The sequence below is a fragment of the Staurois parvus genome, unplaced genomic scaffold, assembly GCF_062004578.1.
Source record: "Staurois parvus isolate SC_StPar_1 unplaced genomic scaffold, SC_StPar_1.0 ptg000635l, whole genome shotgun sequence".
Taxonomy (NCBI): Eukaryota; Metazoa; Chordata; class Amphibia; order Anura; family Ranidae; genus Staurois; species Staurois parvus.
Genome location: NW_028318431.1, coordinates 1,573,253 through 1,589,781, shown reverse-complemented (window position 1 = coordinate 1,589,781; position 16,529 = coordinate 1,573,253). Strand labels below are relative to the sequence as shown.

The 16,529-nt window shown below is 43.3% G+C and overlaps 1 protein-coding gene across 1 annotated transcript in view; it reads left to right on the top strand.

The window, feature by feature from the left end:
• Positions 1-5,544: 5,544 nt before the first annotated feature.
• The window catches only part of PIGA (phosphatidylinositol glycan anchor biosynthesis class A), a 30,452-nt gene continuing 19,467 nt past the window's right edge, over positions 5,545-16,529 (top strand). The window contains exons 1-3 of the mRNA XM_089693631.1: positions 5,545-6,302; positions 8,361-8,493; positions 15,151-15,283. Coding sequence (XP_089549757.1) covers positions 5,588-6,302; positions 8,361-8,493; positions 15,151-15,283 — 981 coding nt within the window. The 5' untranslated portion in view covers positions 5,545-5,587. The remainder of the gene's footprint in view (positions 6,303-8,360; positions 8,494-15,150; positions 15,284-16,529) is intronic.

The window sequence follows — 16,529 nt, the reverse complement described above, 5'->3', positions numbered from 1 at the left end:
GTCTCCCATTGTAATGTACAGCGCTGAGCAAACTGTTGGCGCTATATAAATCCTGTATAATAATAATAATAATAACTGGGTAACACACAGCCAGCACAGCTCTGCTGCTTGTTCTAAGATACAGAAGATGTTTTATCTGCTGAAAGATTTGTATTGCTGTCCCGCCAGTCCTGATAATTACACAGCTCTGTTATACAGCCTGCTGTTCAGTTGTCAAGACGCTGCCTGTCTCCTAGCAGCCAGGACACGTTCCCATTGACTAACACCCGCCTCCTTGCATTCCAAGCCTCACTCTCACTTTCTGTAGAGAGGTTGTTATGTTCCTGTATGGCTGCGCTCCACGCCTCATTCCTATCCAGGCTGCTGATTGGACTCTCCGTCCAGCGCTTGTCTGTGCTAAGCCATGCTGGACTTCCTTGTTAGTGATCGGAGATCTGTGATTGCGGAAGGTGTGTGCTCTGATCGACCGGTATGTATAGATGATGGCTGTCCGGTGTTCTGTGTGCCCCACAGATAGGGGGGGCTCTGGTCACGGATTTCTAGAAATCACTATATTAAATGGGGCTTCGCTGTGTCTCTTTCATTGTGTGGCACAGCTTCCCTGTATCGGTGTGCTGTGTCCATCGTGTGACCCCCTCCCTGGGATTAGCAGACATCTGCCTCCTGGAATCCATCAGCAGACCTGTGTGTCTGGGATTTAAAGGGACAGCTCCAGGATTTGGAGAGGATTGTCAGCGGAGGTCTCCTATATGTTTCCAGAACATTTCATCCACTCTTACGATGACCATACACTATACAATCTGGTTGTACGACCCCATTTACGGTGACCATACACAGTGCACTAAACCCGAACTATCGATGTCCAGATTGACAAAATGATTGAGTCTGAATGTCAGTCGATCAATGGTGTGGTGAAGTGGCGAGCAACAGATGGTGACAGTTTTGATCGACCTTTGTTGGATGGTTGTGGCAGAGAACAATTAACCATGCAGGATCGATCGATGGCACGTATTTTGCACCCTGTGGGACATATTTATTTACATGTAGATTGATCGTAAGGCATTCACAAGATTGCAAATAAATCACTATTAACCCTTTATGAACTTTTTTTTTCTCTCCCCCCCCCCCCACAACCAAACGATTTGGGTCCATCAAAACTGTCGTCAGAGTACGTGTTGTGACATCCGGACTGATCTGTCACTTACTGAAATAGTGATGTGTGGGGAGACGGATGGGATGGGCCGAGGAAGAGAGATGGTTTCAGAAGAATAGAATACATCTAGAACTGCCCTGCCCCCGCCCCCTGCTGCTGTCATCAGTTTCAGATTGTCATTGCTTGGCAGGAATTAAGGGGACATGTGGCGTGTCATAGACATCCAGATACACAGATGTCAGGAGTTGGCTGATTGTTCTGCAGTCAGATCTCCACCAACATTTCAATTGCAGTTAGATCTGTGTGCAATTCACTGGGAGGGTCAAATCTACAAACACAGATTGTACTCTGGCTATGAAATGCTTAAAGCGGTATTAAACCAAAAATGTATTATATTTCAGCTTATCAGTCATTAGATGTGGTGGCTGCATTAGTTTTCTTTTCTTTAGGCTTTTCCCCTCTGTTTTCACCTGGTGATCTGGCCAGTAACACACCTCCTGTATTAGAGTGCCCCCACTCTGGAAGAAGGAGCACAGGGGGCAATTTAGGACAGCAGCATTGTTAAACTAGGGGAGGAGAATGTTGGATGTATTAGCAGATTTAGATACACTAACAAATTGATGCCAAATTCCATTTAACCCTATTTAATCAGTTACACCAACCGTTTTTTTTCCTGTTGAGATAAAGGTTTTAGTCTAGGTTCACACCTAAGCGCTTTGCAGTGCATTTTGCAGAAATGCGCTACAGTCCACTTAACATGATTTCCTATGAGACACGTTCACATCTCCGTGTTTTTTTGGAAAGGGTCAGGGACTTTTTTAAACGCAAAACGTTTTGGTTCAATAGACTTCAATGGGGACACTGTAGAAATGCATGTAGTGTGTTTTTGATGCGTTTTAATTTGCCTAGCAACATTTTGCCAAAAAAAAAATGCAAACCTCATCAAAAACATGCCAAAAACGCACCGCAAAAAGCACTGCAGAAATGGATCAAACACAAATCTAACATTACATCATTTAAAAAAACTATCAGTGATAAACAATTGTCTCATCCCTCTAACTGCTACAGCTGAAAAAGAGCTTGTTCTGTTGAAAAATAACAGACATACTGACCAGATCACCAGGTGAAAATAGAAAAAAGACTAAAAAAGAAAAACTCAAGCACCATCACATCTAAGTGTTGGTAAGCTGCAATATAATAAACGTTTGCTTCTGGGTTTAATGCTGCTTCAAGCTGGCCATACACTATACAATCTGAGTGTACAATCTCTGTAAAAACTGTATGTCACCTGAGGACAGTGCTAAACAATACATTGCCTTTGTATCAAATCATTGAGACCCTTTTGCAACATGAAAGATCTAAAACAGGTTGTGCAGTGTATGGGTCACCTTTACACTGGCAAACCAAGAAATGTGGAACAGACCAGGTTAAAAGAAGGACAGAAGAGGCAGCTGCCTGATTCCCCTGACTTCAGGAGGTCCCTGGAATGGTAAAAGAGTTCTGATTCTGTGATTTCAAAGTAAGTCCATTTCAGCTTTGCCAGTCTGTTGATGGTTTTTTTTTCACAATCAGCAGTGGCAGTCTTGGTATTGATATCGATAACGGTTTCTGTTTTTATACTCTCATACACGCTGGACCTGAAAGCATTATACTGATGTTCCCTGTCACCAAGTCCCTGCCCACGGCCTGCCGCCAAGTCCCCTGCCCACGGCCTGCCGCCAAGTCCCCTGCCCACGGCCTGCCGCCAAGTCCCCTGCCCACGGCCTGCCGCCAAGTCCCCTGCCCACGGCCTGCCGCCAAGTCCCCTGCCCACGGCCTGCCGCCAAGTCCCCTGCCCACGGCCTGCCGCCAAGTCCCCCTTCTTTGTGTGTGTTTTTGGCTCAAAGTTTCATTTCACCGCCCTGAAAGGATAAGTTCACCTTTCCACAAAAAAATAATAAATGCACATTTTTTTGCACGTAACAAAATGTGCATTTATTAATTTTTTGTGTTAAGAGCCTGTAAAGCATTCATCATCAGATCGCTGATGCCATGCAGGCCTCCTGCACACTTGTACACCCCGTACGGGCAAGCCGATACTTGCTGATAGGAAGACTCAATGAACTACCACAGTGCTCACAGCTCCGTGGTAGTCCATTGAGGATTACAAGCCGACAGCTGCTAAGGCTGTCAGGACTTGTAGTCCATTCATTCACAGAACACTGTGAATGATGCGGCCATGTGGGTGGAGCTCCACAGATCCACGCTGTTGTTAAAAACTGACACCTAGTACAGGAATCTTCTCCCCGTACTTCTGTCACAAGGGGGAAGCGGGTGGTGGCTGCACGATTGGGAACATGTTACATCTTTCACCTAAAAAAGGCTGGAACATATAACATGTTCCCAAAGGTGAATTTATCCTTTCAAAATGATTGGAGGATCCAAAAATATCCACATCTAAATGCCCCTTTTTACTTCTTTTTTAGTACTTTTATTTAATACGTACCGTGCTATGGGAAAGAACTATGGATACTCTTCAATGTAGCTGCAAACACACCACCTTTATCTCCACTAACCAGGGACATAAATGCAAGGAAAAAAATGTATATTAGGTGTGGCGCTACAATACACCTCCCCCGTAAACCAATATACATGGAAATAAATGCTAGTAAAAATGTTAAATATGCAACCTTATTGCTCCCAATGGATCAGAATGGTGCAAATGAATGTGCGCATGAAAGGGTTAAAGATTGGTAATTAACATACAGAAAGGTATATATAGCGATGAGTGGAGTAAGATGGTGTCACTCCTGATGATGGAACACACTGGGCGGAGCTTTTTATGTCCATTCCGGTACCTTATTTCTGGTCCGTGGACCGCAGGAGCATCCCGGACACGTTTAAGCTCACTTGCTTGTGTATCTTTACATGCCATATGTTGTTATAAGTGCTTTGTTTGTTTTTGTGTGGTTTTATGCAAGAAGTATTATTATTATTATTATTATACAGGATTTATATAGTGCCAACAGTTTGCTCAGCGCTTTACAATATAATGGGAGACAATACAGCAACAATACAGTTCAATACAAGAGGGATAGGAGGGCCCTGCTCCTTGGAGCTTACAATCTAGGAGAACTTTCAAAATTGGAGCATCTCTGACAGAGTCCAAATCGCACCGATATGACTGCTTCTATTGAGGACAATAGAGTGCGACTTGTCCTTATTAACCTCCCTGGTGGTATTATTATTTTAGCTTTTTCGTGCTGAAAGCGGTACCATTATTTTGCATGGAAATTTGGCGTTTTATATTGTAGGCCTGTAATTCTTAGGAATAACTCACTGAAATCTGTCTGAACAAGAGTCTAGTAAACATCCCGGATATGATAAAACTTGAAACACAAAATCATAAATTATAATTTAAAAAATAATAATATAATAATAAATTTAATTCAATAATATAATCAAACCAAAAACACTGAAATTTGAAATATAGCGCCAAGTTCGCACACCGCTGAGCAAAGTCGCAAAATCGTTTTCAGTGTCTGATGACGAATTTCCCCACGAATCATCACTCAATTCTGCAAGTGGTTCTAATTTACTATCGGTGTTCTCTAGCTGATCTAAAACTGCTTTTGACCTAAAGGGACGCATTTTGGACGCCATGGCCATTTCTCAGTTTCCAGGCAGAAAGAACAGTCAAAATGCAGGCAGGGCACAGGACAAAGCAGTAGGGACAAAATGTATGTGAAATGGTTTGATACAGTAATGTTATACTATGTGATTTTAGTGAATGTCGCTTTCAAATTTCCCGCCGTTCCGTCCCCCGTACATCCCGACGCTCACAGGGGACGAAACCCAAAAGATAGATGCCGGCATCCGCCGGATTACATTGCCAGGGACACTGCAGGGGGGACATCGCAGGAGCGCAGGACAAGGTAAGAGAAGAAGAGATCCCGGAGCAGCGCTGCATGGTAAGCCTGAGTGTAGCTTGGGGCTACCGCTTGTGGTACTGAAACTTTACCCCGAGCTACACTCGTGAATACCGCCAGGGAGGTTAAGGAGCAGTAATGCTGCACATTTAACATTTGTTCTTGTATCTGTTCACATGTATAATAGTTTATGAGGGAGGTGTATTGCAGCGCCACGCCTATTATACATTTTTTTTTTTACTTGACTGAAGCCACGGTCATGTGACAATCCAGCCCAAGTCTTCTCCTCTTCTCTTTACTTTCTGCTTGGGTCCTTCTTTTTGTGTCCCCCACACCTGGAAATGATGACAGCGAGGGACTTGGAGGGGGGACCTAGGTGAGTATGTTTGGCTTCATAAGGTAAGTAGGGGAAAGTCTATGATTCTGACATTATTTTACAGCTATATTGGCTTTTTTCCATTTAGATTTTTGATTGTGTCTGTTTTACAGATCTAGGAGAGGACCTGCTATCCCCCACCTGTCTGTCATGGTTCACATTCAGGGAGTGGGGTGTACGCCTTTCTCTCACAGTGACTCTTCTAAGACTACAGAAGGTGCACAGTGTCCGGTCGGCAGGGCTCATGTGATATGTATGGTTTCAGACTTCTTTTATCCCAACATGGGCGGCGTAGAGAGTCACATTTATCAGCTTTCGCAATGTCTGATCGAGAGGGGACACAAGGTCATCGTTGTCACTCATGCCTATGGGGATCGGAAAGGGATCCGCTACCTTACCAATGGCCTGAAAGTCTATTACTTACCTCTGAGGGTTATGTATAACCAGTCTACAGCCACCACCCTGCTGCATAGTCTACCCCTACTCAGGTATATCTTTGTAAGGGAAAGGGTTAGCATTGTTCATTCCCACAGCTCTTTTTCTGCCATGGCCCACGATGCTCTGTTCCACGCAAAGACAATGGGGCTTCATACAGTTTTCACGGACCATTCGCTGTTTGGATTTGCTGATGTCAGCTCCGTGCTCACCAACAAACTTCTGACAGTGTCCCTGTGTGATACAAACCACATCATCTGTGTCTCCTACACCAGCAAAGAGAACACTGTGCTCCGAGCCGCCCTGAACCCCGAGATCGTCTCTGTCATCCCCAACGCTGTGGACCCCACCGATTTTACTCCAGATCCCCAGAAAAACAGGACTAGTAAGATTACCATTGTGGTGGTCAGTAGACTTGTGTACAGAAAAGGTAAGGAAATTCTTTATTCTCATGATCGTCAATTTTATTTATTTTTTTAACCCCCTGAAAGTGGGCCTGTAAAAAGCCCAGCACTTTACTATTTCACAGTTCACTGCAGCCTGACGCTACACATTGGATTGTGTGATATATGTAATAGAAGGAGAATCATGTGACCAGAGGCTGCCGTCCAGCTCAGAAGCAGCAAGAAGAGTTTTCTGAATATTGCTGCATAGGATTATTTATAAATCAAACATGCAAGTTAAGGTGAAATTTAGACTTTAAAACTGTCTCTATGCCTCTTCAAGCTGGGTTTGAAGCAGATATAAAAGACACAAATAATGCAGCTCTGTTTTCATAAATAGTTTATTAAAGTAGTGTTAAAGTCAAAATGTTGTTGGTTTTTTTTTTTTACCCTAATGCATTCTCTGCATTAAAGTGGTTCTAAAGGCCAAAGGGTTTTTTTTTTACCTTCATGCATCTTCTGCATTAAGATAAAAACCTTCAGTGTGCAGCTCCCCTCTCAGTCCCCCCCCCCCTCCCCAGTATTTACCTGAGCCCAATCTTAATCCAGCACTGGGCATGGGAGCAGTAACTCTCCCACGTCTTTCTCTCCTCATTGGCTGAGACACAGCCATGTACTGTACTACTGTACTTCTGTACTACAGCTGGAATACAAGTCTCTGTATTGGCTGTCAGGGCCAATGGCAGACTGCCAGCTGATTAAATAAAAGTAAGTGATTTAATAAACAATCCAGCAGCCAGAGATGGGGCACACTTACCGTATGTAGAGGTAATTTGATTTTACTGGGCATAGCGCAGCTTCAAAGTCAGCCTCTTGTAATCCCCCATAAGGCAACACTCCAATTGGTAGAGGGCAGGACAGGACTGGGAACAATTCAGTTGTGCTGCATGCCAGTGTGCACACAAGGAGCACACTGAAACCACCTCATCTGTCTTCTGCTGCTCTTTCACTGTCCATTCAGAAGGCTGGGTGTGGAGAGAGGACATATTCAGTGAAGGTAGGAAATCACCAACAAGGACATGTAAAGAGGTTATTGCCTGAGGTTCTGCTTTAAATTTTTTTGCACGTAAAATCTGCTCTATAGCTGCCCAGATCACTTTTACATAGAAGATGATACCAAGCTTGTTTTAACCCCTTGTATACCAGGATGTTTATAAATGTACAGTACCTTGGTAGACAAGTGGTGAGACCAGCACATCAATGACCTGATCCAGGATACAATGTTCCAGTGCAAAGCTTGGGTTTATCAGCACTGAGCAAACCCATTGGCGCTATATAAATACTGTATAATAATAATAAATAATCGAGTGCAGAAAGTATCTTCTTTAATTTTGGAGACTCTTTTCACAAAGACACCTGTGGTGGCAGTAAAAACAGGCAGCTGAGCTGAAGTTCTACCGCCCTCTGGCCACCCATCCAAATGCTAACATTACAGCCTGACAGGGCTGTACATGTGCCGTGGCCGCAGCTTTTTTTAATGTGGAATGCAGAGTTTGGTATGCGATTCCACCTGTCAAACTTTTCAGTTGAGTTCAATGGGAATGCTCTGCAGCCTTGAGCCAAATGCAACTTTCTACTACAAAATCCCCTTTTGGGATAGGGGGGAAATAAAATCCGTTATTCAGGAGGCAGTAGGATTGCCGCCTGAACACCTGACAACCACTACTATGCTACCCTCTGAAAATCACTCCATTGCAGATCACTTTTCAGAGAACAATAAGCATTGCCGTCTGTGTGAAAGAAGACTTAGTATCTATCTTATTTGATAAACTGCCTGCAAAATGCTGATCTGGTCCTTTTTCTCATGAAGAAACAGCATTCGATCTTGGCTGTACAGAGGCTGTATTCCTCCTTGTTGTTCTCATGGAGCCATCTTTCACCAGTAAAGTCAATTTACTGATGATGACCAATTGGATTTCAGTTTTCTGGTCACAATGAAAAATAATCAGTCCTGATTGGCACCTATGGATTGTAGCACATGGCTCTCTGACAATGCTATACATCCAGTCAGTGTGATTTTATAATCTTTATGTTTTGTTTTCCAGGAATAGACTTGCTGGGCGGTATAATCCCAGAAATGTGCCTCAGATACCCAGACCTGCACTTTCTCATTGGAGGTGAGGGGCCCAAGAGAATCATTTTAGAGGAGGTACGAGAAAGATACCAGCTTCATGACAGGTACAACAAAAATGTGTTGGAATTCCTCTGGAAATAAGGAGGTTTAAGTATTTGTATGCTTTGTGTATTTTTGCCACTTTTTTTTGCGGTTTTTTTTTTTTGTTTGTTTTTTTTGCCAATAGGAAAATATTGACTTTGATGTGACTTTGGATGTTACGTTTGAAGATTGTGACTTGGATGCTACTTTTGGTGCGATTTTGGATGGGTGTGCCTTTGATGTGCCTTTTGGATGCGTATGACTTGGATGCGACTTTCATGCTACTTGAGTGCCAGGGAGTATAAAGTCACATCATCCCTGGTTCACACCGTTTCCGACTTTGAAATCACGCGACTTCACTTGAAGTTAGTGCGACTTGGCAGACATCTGTGCAACTTCATGCACAGATGTCTATGAAAGTCACACCTGAAATCCCAAAAAGTAGTGCAGGAACTACTTTCAAAATCGATTTGAATGGTTCCATTGTGGATAATAGGGTGCAACTTGTCATACAATTTGAAACTGTCAAATCACATAACAAGTCACATTGGTGTGAACCAGGGCTCATGAACAAAATTCTCTTACTTTACTATTAGTGAAAAAAAACATCGCACCAATGTTGCATCAAAGTCGTACCCATCAAAAGTCACTTCAAAGTCGCATCAAAGTCAATACTTTCTTATTGGCAAAAAATAAAATAAAACTCATCAAAAGTGCACTAAATGTGTTTCTGCTGTCTTTTGAAGTCTATTGAATGCAGCAGCTGAAAAACGCATTGATGTGAAGGTGGCCCATAGGAAACTATGTTAAATGGACTGTAGTACTTTTTTGCAAAAATCACCAAAAAAGGCAACCAGGCCTTAATAGAGGGTTTTCTGTGAATCCAGCTTGTGTCCACTGGGTACATTAGAAGGCCCTGTGGCCCCTGAGTGTGCCTACTTGGCTTTTGTAATTTCATTACGTTTATGCTTTAGGGTATGTTCAGCCGCACACTAAAACAATTCATTTTACCATCTATCTGGTGTCCACTGTGTAACCGCAGCGGTGAGTGGTGTCTTGCATTCTAAAAATATAAAAAGCAAGAAACCGCTTGTGAACGCTGCTACACATTGGACACCAGCCACAGCAGTGTTTACTCTACTTTTTTTTTCTCCTAAACTTTATTAAAAGTATATAAACACTCTGTTCATGTATCCGCACAGCAATGTGGTGACATATCTGCACATGGTTGTAGTGTGAACGGGGCACATAGAAAACATTGGGGGTCAGTGCACTATGTGTGAATAGGCCCATAATCTCTGAAGGTCAGTGATGAAGATAACCTTTGTGAATGGTAGTAGGATGAGGGCAGTGTACTGCTTGTCTTCAGTGAACCAACAATACTGAATGACAGAGGCAACAGGACAGCTTTCAGATTCAAGGAATCTTTACAAGAATGCAGCAGGAGAAAATAATGGGAACAGGAAATGAGTAGGTGTAAACGTTTTTTTTTAAATCTTTCTTTCTTTTCTTTCTTTCTTTCTTTCTTTCTTTCTTTCTTTCTTTCTTTCTTTCTTTCTTTCTTGAACAAAACTGCAAGAACAACATAAAGTATAGTATACAACAGGAAAAAGGCACATAAGTAATAATCATCTTAATAAAGTACAATCATGTAAGAAGTAAAGGTCAAGTACACGAACAAGGTAGGCAGGAAGATGTGCAGAGTAATAAAACTACCAACAAAGGAACAAGATCAAGCAAACTATGATAATCCATCAGTCAAACAATAGATGCCGATGAGTTTTCCAACCATCCCACTTTGGCTACGTTCACACTAGCGTTGTCAGCAGGCGGCAGACAGGCGTTTGGGAAACGTTTTTACTGCTTTCCAAATGCCTCTGAAAATTCTGCACATTGCAGCACATAGTGCTGTTCACGCGGAAGCGTCGCGTCAAAACGGACGCCTCTGGTCCAGTCAGGAGGAGTTGAAGCCTCCTATTCAAGTCTATGGTGCCGCTCTGCATACGCCTGGCTGGCGTTTGCGGTGCGGTTGCGAGGCGATTGCGGAGCGTTAACACCATTCAAACTTCATTATAAGCGTTTGTGGGGCGTTTTTAGCGCTTAGCAAACGCCTACCAACCGTCGCAAAACCGCGCATATGGTGTTTTTGGAGCATTTGCGGAGCGTTAAAAACGCTTGTGAACCGCTATTGGGACATTTGGCAAGAGTTGGAAAAAATGTCAAGTGTGAACGAGCCCTTTCTGTCTAATAAGTGCATCCTATCCAGCAACGTGTCATGAACGTGTTCCATAAGCATTCCCCTTTTTTAAATTCTAAATAACTAGATTTAAATTGGTATGTTACAGCCTTTAGCCCACTCTTCCTTATTATCCAGAGAAAATGAGGAAACCTTCCATATAAAGCTGTCCGATTTCTGCAGCCTTTTGGCTTCTTTCCAGTACAGAGCTCTGACAGATGGAGAGATCCTGGAATTGTTTCATGTGTTTTTCCTCTGCTTTGATATTTTTAAAGAGGACATGCCACCTTACATTTGAATATTAATGTAAAATATTGTAAGCTCCAAGGAGCAGGGCTCTCCTATCCCTCTTGTATTGAACTGTATTGTTGCTGTGTTGTCTCCCTTTATGTTGTAAAGTGCTGAGCAAACTTTTGGCTCTATATAAATCCTGTATAATAATAATATAAGAAAAAAGCATTCAAGTTGTGGCGTAAGAATCATACACACCCTGTATATGACTTCTAGGGACTGGTTAAGTTACTTTTACTGAAAGGCGAAGCATGCCTATATATTGCGCAAATATGCTCACTGCTAGTGTATTCTTTTAAACACTTCAGCTTCGAAAGATTTTACTCCCTTCATGACCAGGCCATTTTTTGCTCTTCGGCACTGCGTTGATTTAACGGGTAACTGCGTGGTCATGCAATGCTGTACCCAAGCAAAATTTATATAGTTTTTTTTCACACAAATAAAGCAGTGGTATTTGATCACCACTGGGCTTTTATTTTTTATTATATAAATGATATATAAATTTTTTGGAGGGGGGAATGTATTTTTTACTTCTATAAAACTAAATCAAATTTCTTCATTAATTTAGGTCAAAATGTCTTTAGTAAAACAAAATCCCAATAAGTGTTTGTTGATTGGTTTGCATGAAGGTTATATTGCCTACAAACTATGGTATATATAATGGAATTTTTTTTATACTGCTAATGGCAGTGATTAGCAACTTATTGTGGGACTGTGCGGCGGGCAATCTGAGACTAACTAACAATGGGTGGGGAACAGGGTCCAAAGGACAGGTGTGGTAAGACGGGCTTCAGCGATCTTTAATAGTGGGATGTTCCTGATGTCATTTCGCCCAGAGTAGGCTCCTTAGACCAGGAGCAGTCCACCGTTGGACTGTGGGGGAGGATTGTATTCCGAAGGATTGGGTGAATTATAAGCTTTCTGGTAACCTATATACAAAATGAGCAGTTGACCCGTGCAGTGCTGGCAAAGCCCCACTGAATGGATAAAAAATATGTTTGCCTGGAGATGGGTTTTAACATACCTTGTCTACAACCACATTCAATACTTTCCTCTTTTGACCTTGTTAGTACGGAAGAGGTCATCGAACCTTTCTCAGAAGCCTCAGTGATAATACTATACACTTTCACTGTACTAATGACACTGGCTGGGAAGGGGTTAACATCTCAGGTAATCAAGGGGTTAACTGTGTGCCTAACAAGTGTTCATTTGTTTAATGTGTGCTGCTTTTTACCTGATTTGCTGGGAGAAGAAACAAGAAGATCATTCCCTCTTTACAGAGCCTTGTATTGATTGTCAAAATGGCTCTGGGCTGTGACTGGACACAGCTGATCAGCAAGTCCCGGCCATGAATCATTGGTCGGGACCTGTTGACATGAGTATGATTAGACACGACGGGAGCCAGCTGGCGAGGGTGCCCATTACCCGGAAGAGGCCAGTGATTTACAGGTACACCGCTGTACCAATATGGGCTGCCCGTCCACAGTACATTGCAAGTGGGTGGTCCTTAAATGATTAAAGGAAAAGTCCAGTTGACTTGTTTATCAATGTTAAAGCATTGTTTACTTTAATTTTGGTGTTAAATGAGGTGATGTGGATTAACCATTAGCATTTCCTCCTTTCTTAAATTTATAATGCTTTTGTACATATTCATTATACTAGTCTGGAGATTAAGAAAGATATAAAAATGTATTTTTTTGCAAGTAAACATAAATTTTAGGAATATTAAAGAGGAACATCATCCATTCCAACAAAGAACTGTTAATGTGCCACTTATGCCTGGTCTTCTTTCTGTGATGCTTGTATGCATACAAGCCCAGTGGATCCAGCATTGTCCTCTTCTCCCATACTGCTCTCCTCCTACAGGTCCCATCCCACATTGCCATCTTCCTCTTGTGTGTCATCAGGAGGCCAGCTGTCTCTTCTGGGTTTTTTCATCCAGCCTCCTGAGGATACCCCTTTGCTTATGTTCTAGATCAGTGGTTTCCAAACTGCGGCCTGGGGGCCAGATGCAGCCCTTTGATTGCCTTTATCCGGCCCTTGGAGTCCTATTTCATCCACTGACACCAACAATGGGGCACATTTCCTCGTACTGACACCAACGATGGGGCACTATTCCTTCCATGGACACCGATAGGGCACTATTCCGTCCATGGACACCAACGATGGGGCACTATTCATTCCATGGACACCAACGATGGGGCACTATTCCTTCCATGGACACCAACGTTGGGGCACTATTCCTTCCATGGGCACCAACGATGGGGCACTATTCCTTCCATGGGCACCAACGATGGGGCACTATTCCTTCCATGGACACCAACGATGTGGCACTATTCCTTCCATGGACACCAACGATGGGGCACTATTCCTTCCATGGACACCAACGATGGGGCACTATTCCTTCCATGGACACCAACGATGGGGCACTATTCCTTCCATGGACACCAACGATGGGGCACTATTCCTTCCATGGACACCAACGATGGGGCACTATTCCTTCCATGGACACCAACGATGGGGCACTATTCCTTCCATGGACACCAACGATGGGGCACTATTCCTTCCATGGACACCAACGATGGGGCACTATTCCTTCCATGGACACCAACGATGGGGCACTATTCCTTCCATGGACACCAACGATGGGGCACTATTCCTTCCATGGACACCAACGATGGGGCACTATTCCTTCCATGGACACCAACGATGGGGCACTATTCCTTCCATGGACACCAACGATGGGGCACTATTCCTTCCATGGACACCAACGATGGGGCACTATTCCTTCCATGGACACCAACGATGGGGCACTATTCCTTCCATGGACACCAACGATGGGGCACTATTCCTTCCATGGACACCAACGATGGAGCACTATTCCTTCCATGGACACCAACGATGGAGCACTATTCCTTCCATGGACACCAACGATGGAGCACTATTCCTTCCATGGACACCAACGATGGAGCACTATTCCTTCCATGGACACCAACGATGGGGCACTATATCTCCCAATGAAACCAACAATGGGAAACTATTCCTCCTATTGATATCAGTGATGGGGCACTATATCTCCCAATGAAACCAACAATGGGAACTCCTTGGGGTAGATTTTCTAAACCTGGAGCACTCAGAATCTAGTACAGCTCTGCATGGCAGCCAGTCAGCTGTTAACGTCAGCTTGTTCAATTAAGCTTTGGCAACCTGGAAGGTGATTGGTTTCTGTGCAGAGCAGCACCAGAATTTGCACTCTCCAATTTTAGTAAATAAGCCCCATTGAGTCATCACAACAGCGATTCTTCCCTGCTCAATATTTTCCCATTACATAGTTCAATTATATACCAGGAAAAAAAACGTTTCCTCATGCAAGTACAGAAAACTATTGTAGTTGATGTGCTGGAAATGCACTTGGCTCTGGGTTTTCAGTTTCTGTCTGACAATGTAGTACCTTTGCTACACTGAAATTGGCAGCAATGGTGCCAGCCCTACCCAGTTTTGTTTTGTTGAACTACTGAAATCCTGTTTCCATCTCTACAATTTTTACAACAATTGGTAAGGTGTTCTATAGTCCAAGGAAGAACTGAAATAGCTAATTGGACTGCGTGAGATAACACAGGAAGTGTGCACAGGACACGTAATAGCTCTGGATTTCTGACAGGATCAATGGTGAAAGGGGGGCTGGGGTGGGGGGGGGGGGAGATTTACATACACTTGGGTCTGAGGTGTACATTTTTTCTAACCCATCCACCAACAAAGACGTAATCACTTGTCACTGCTGACGTACAGTAGTTTGAAAACCAAGCCATGTGGGGTTTTTTTTTTCCCATAGCAGTCCATATGGTGGAATTTGAAGCCAGTTTTGATGAAATTTCAGTGAAGGTGAATTATTTCACTGTGAAATCACTCAGCTCATCCCTAGTTGGGGTTTAGTATAATGGGCAGGTGGGGTGAACAATTGCTGATACGTGACTGAAGGCTAATATTTTCCACTTCTTTTTAGCATTCTCTAGACTAAATTTTAAAAAATCATCAGAATGCAGTGGGTACTTGGGAACTGTGTAATGTTTTGTCGTTTACTTTTAGCTTGCAGTTGGTAAATGATACACTAAAAATAAAATGCAATAAAAGTCATTTTGCAATGTGATTTCAGAGTTCGGCTGTTGGGCGCTCTGGAGCACCGCCAGGTACGGAATGTCTTAGTGGAAGGTGACATATTCCTCAACACATCTCTTACTGAAGCTTTCTGCATGGCAATTGTTGAAGCTGCTAGCTGTGGCTTGCAGGTAGCTGTCTATGATCTATATTAATTATTGTGTCAACGATAGAAAAGGCAGAACACAAAATGTAAAAGGCACTGTCACCTTGCTCATTCAGTGCAAAGTAACAATGTCTGTGTAAAGGCCCCCCCAACCCGCTGATACTCAGTCACCTTGTCAGCTCTTCACTCCTTCGGTCGCAGCCGACGCCGAAATTCCCTGTGTCTGCTAGTGTCAGACAGTGGGGAAACGGCAACTCCATACCTCCATCACGTGACAGTACTTGGGACTAACTAGGCCTTAGAAGTGTCACTTAACCTTCTTTTCTATCTTGGTGACTTTAACATTGCAATTAATATTAACAGTCTGGCTACATCTCAACTTAACTTTATCTTTTGGCCTCAACACATTTACTCTGATGGTAGCACCCTTGACCTTGTATTCTCCAATCTCTACACTACTTGAAACCATCCTCAACACAACCTTTCCTCTGATCACAAACTCATCACTTTCACAGTGTCCTTGTCTTTAGCCACCAACCTCCAAGCAGCAGTTACCCATAGAACCATGCTACCTACCACCTCCATGATAAAATCTCACCCCTCACCTGGCCACGTCTGTCTACAACAACAACTCTCACCCTCACTGAACGCACTTGTTCCTCTCACTACACACAGAATCGGGCCCCAACCATTACAACCTTGGCAGACTGATGACACAAGAAATCTCAAGAGACATAGCCATGTAATGGAGCAATGGTGGTGTAAAATCAAATCTCTGCAAGCCTTTACCCTACATAAATCTACTTTCCTAAAATACAATTGCTGCCAAACAAACCTATTATGTCACTCTCCTTAATACCCTGTTATCCAGTCCTCGTTGGCCTTTCTCTGCCTTTAACTTCCTACTTTATTCCCCAAAACTTGCACCCAGTAAAGCATTCACTGTTCAGGACATTGCCAATCACTTCATAAACACAATTGATGCAATCTGTGGGGATATCTCCACTGCACAGATATCTACCCCACTTAAAGCCCATCTCTGGGCAAAAAAAAAATGTTTCCTATGCAGTGGGGCTGTACCTGCATTACATGGGTTAACTGCTTGTTTTTCTCAGAGAGATAAGAGTGGGGATATACTTATCTGATCCTCCCAGCACAAGACCTGTCTGGCACCCCCGCATTCCAGCGATCTTTAATAGTGGGATGTTCCTGATGTCATTTCGCCCAGAGTAGGCTCCTTAGACCAGGAGCAGTCCACCGTTGGACTGTGG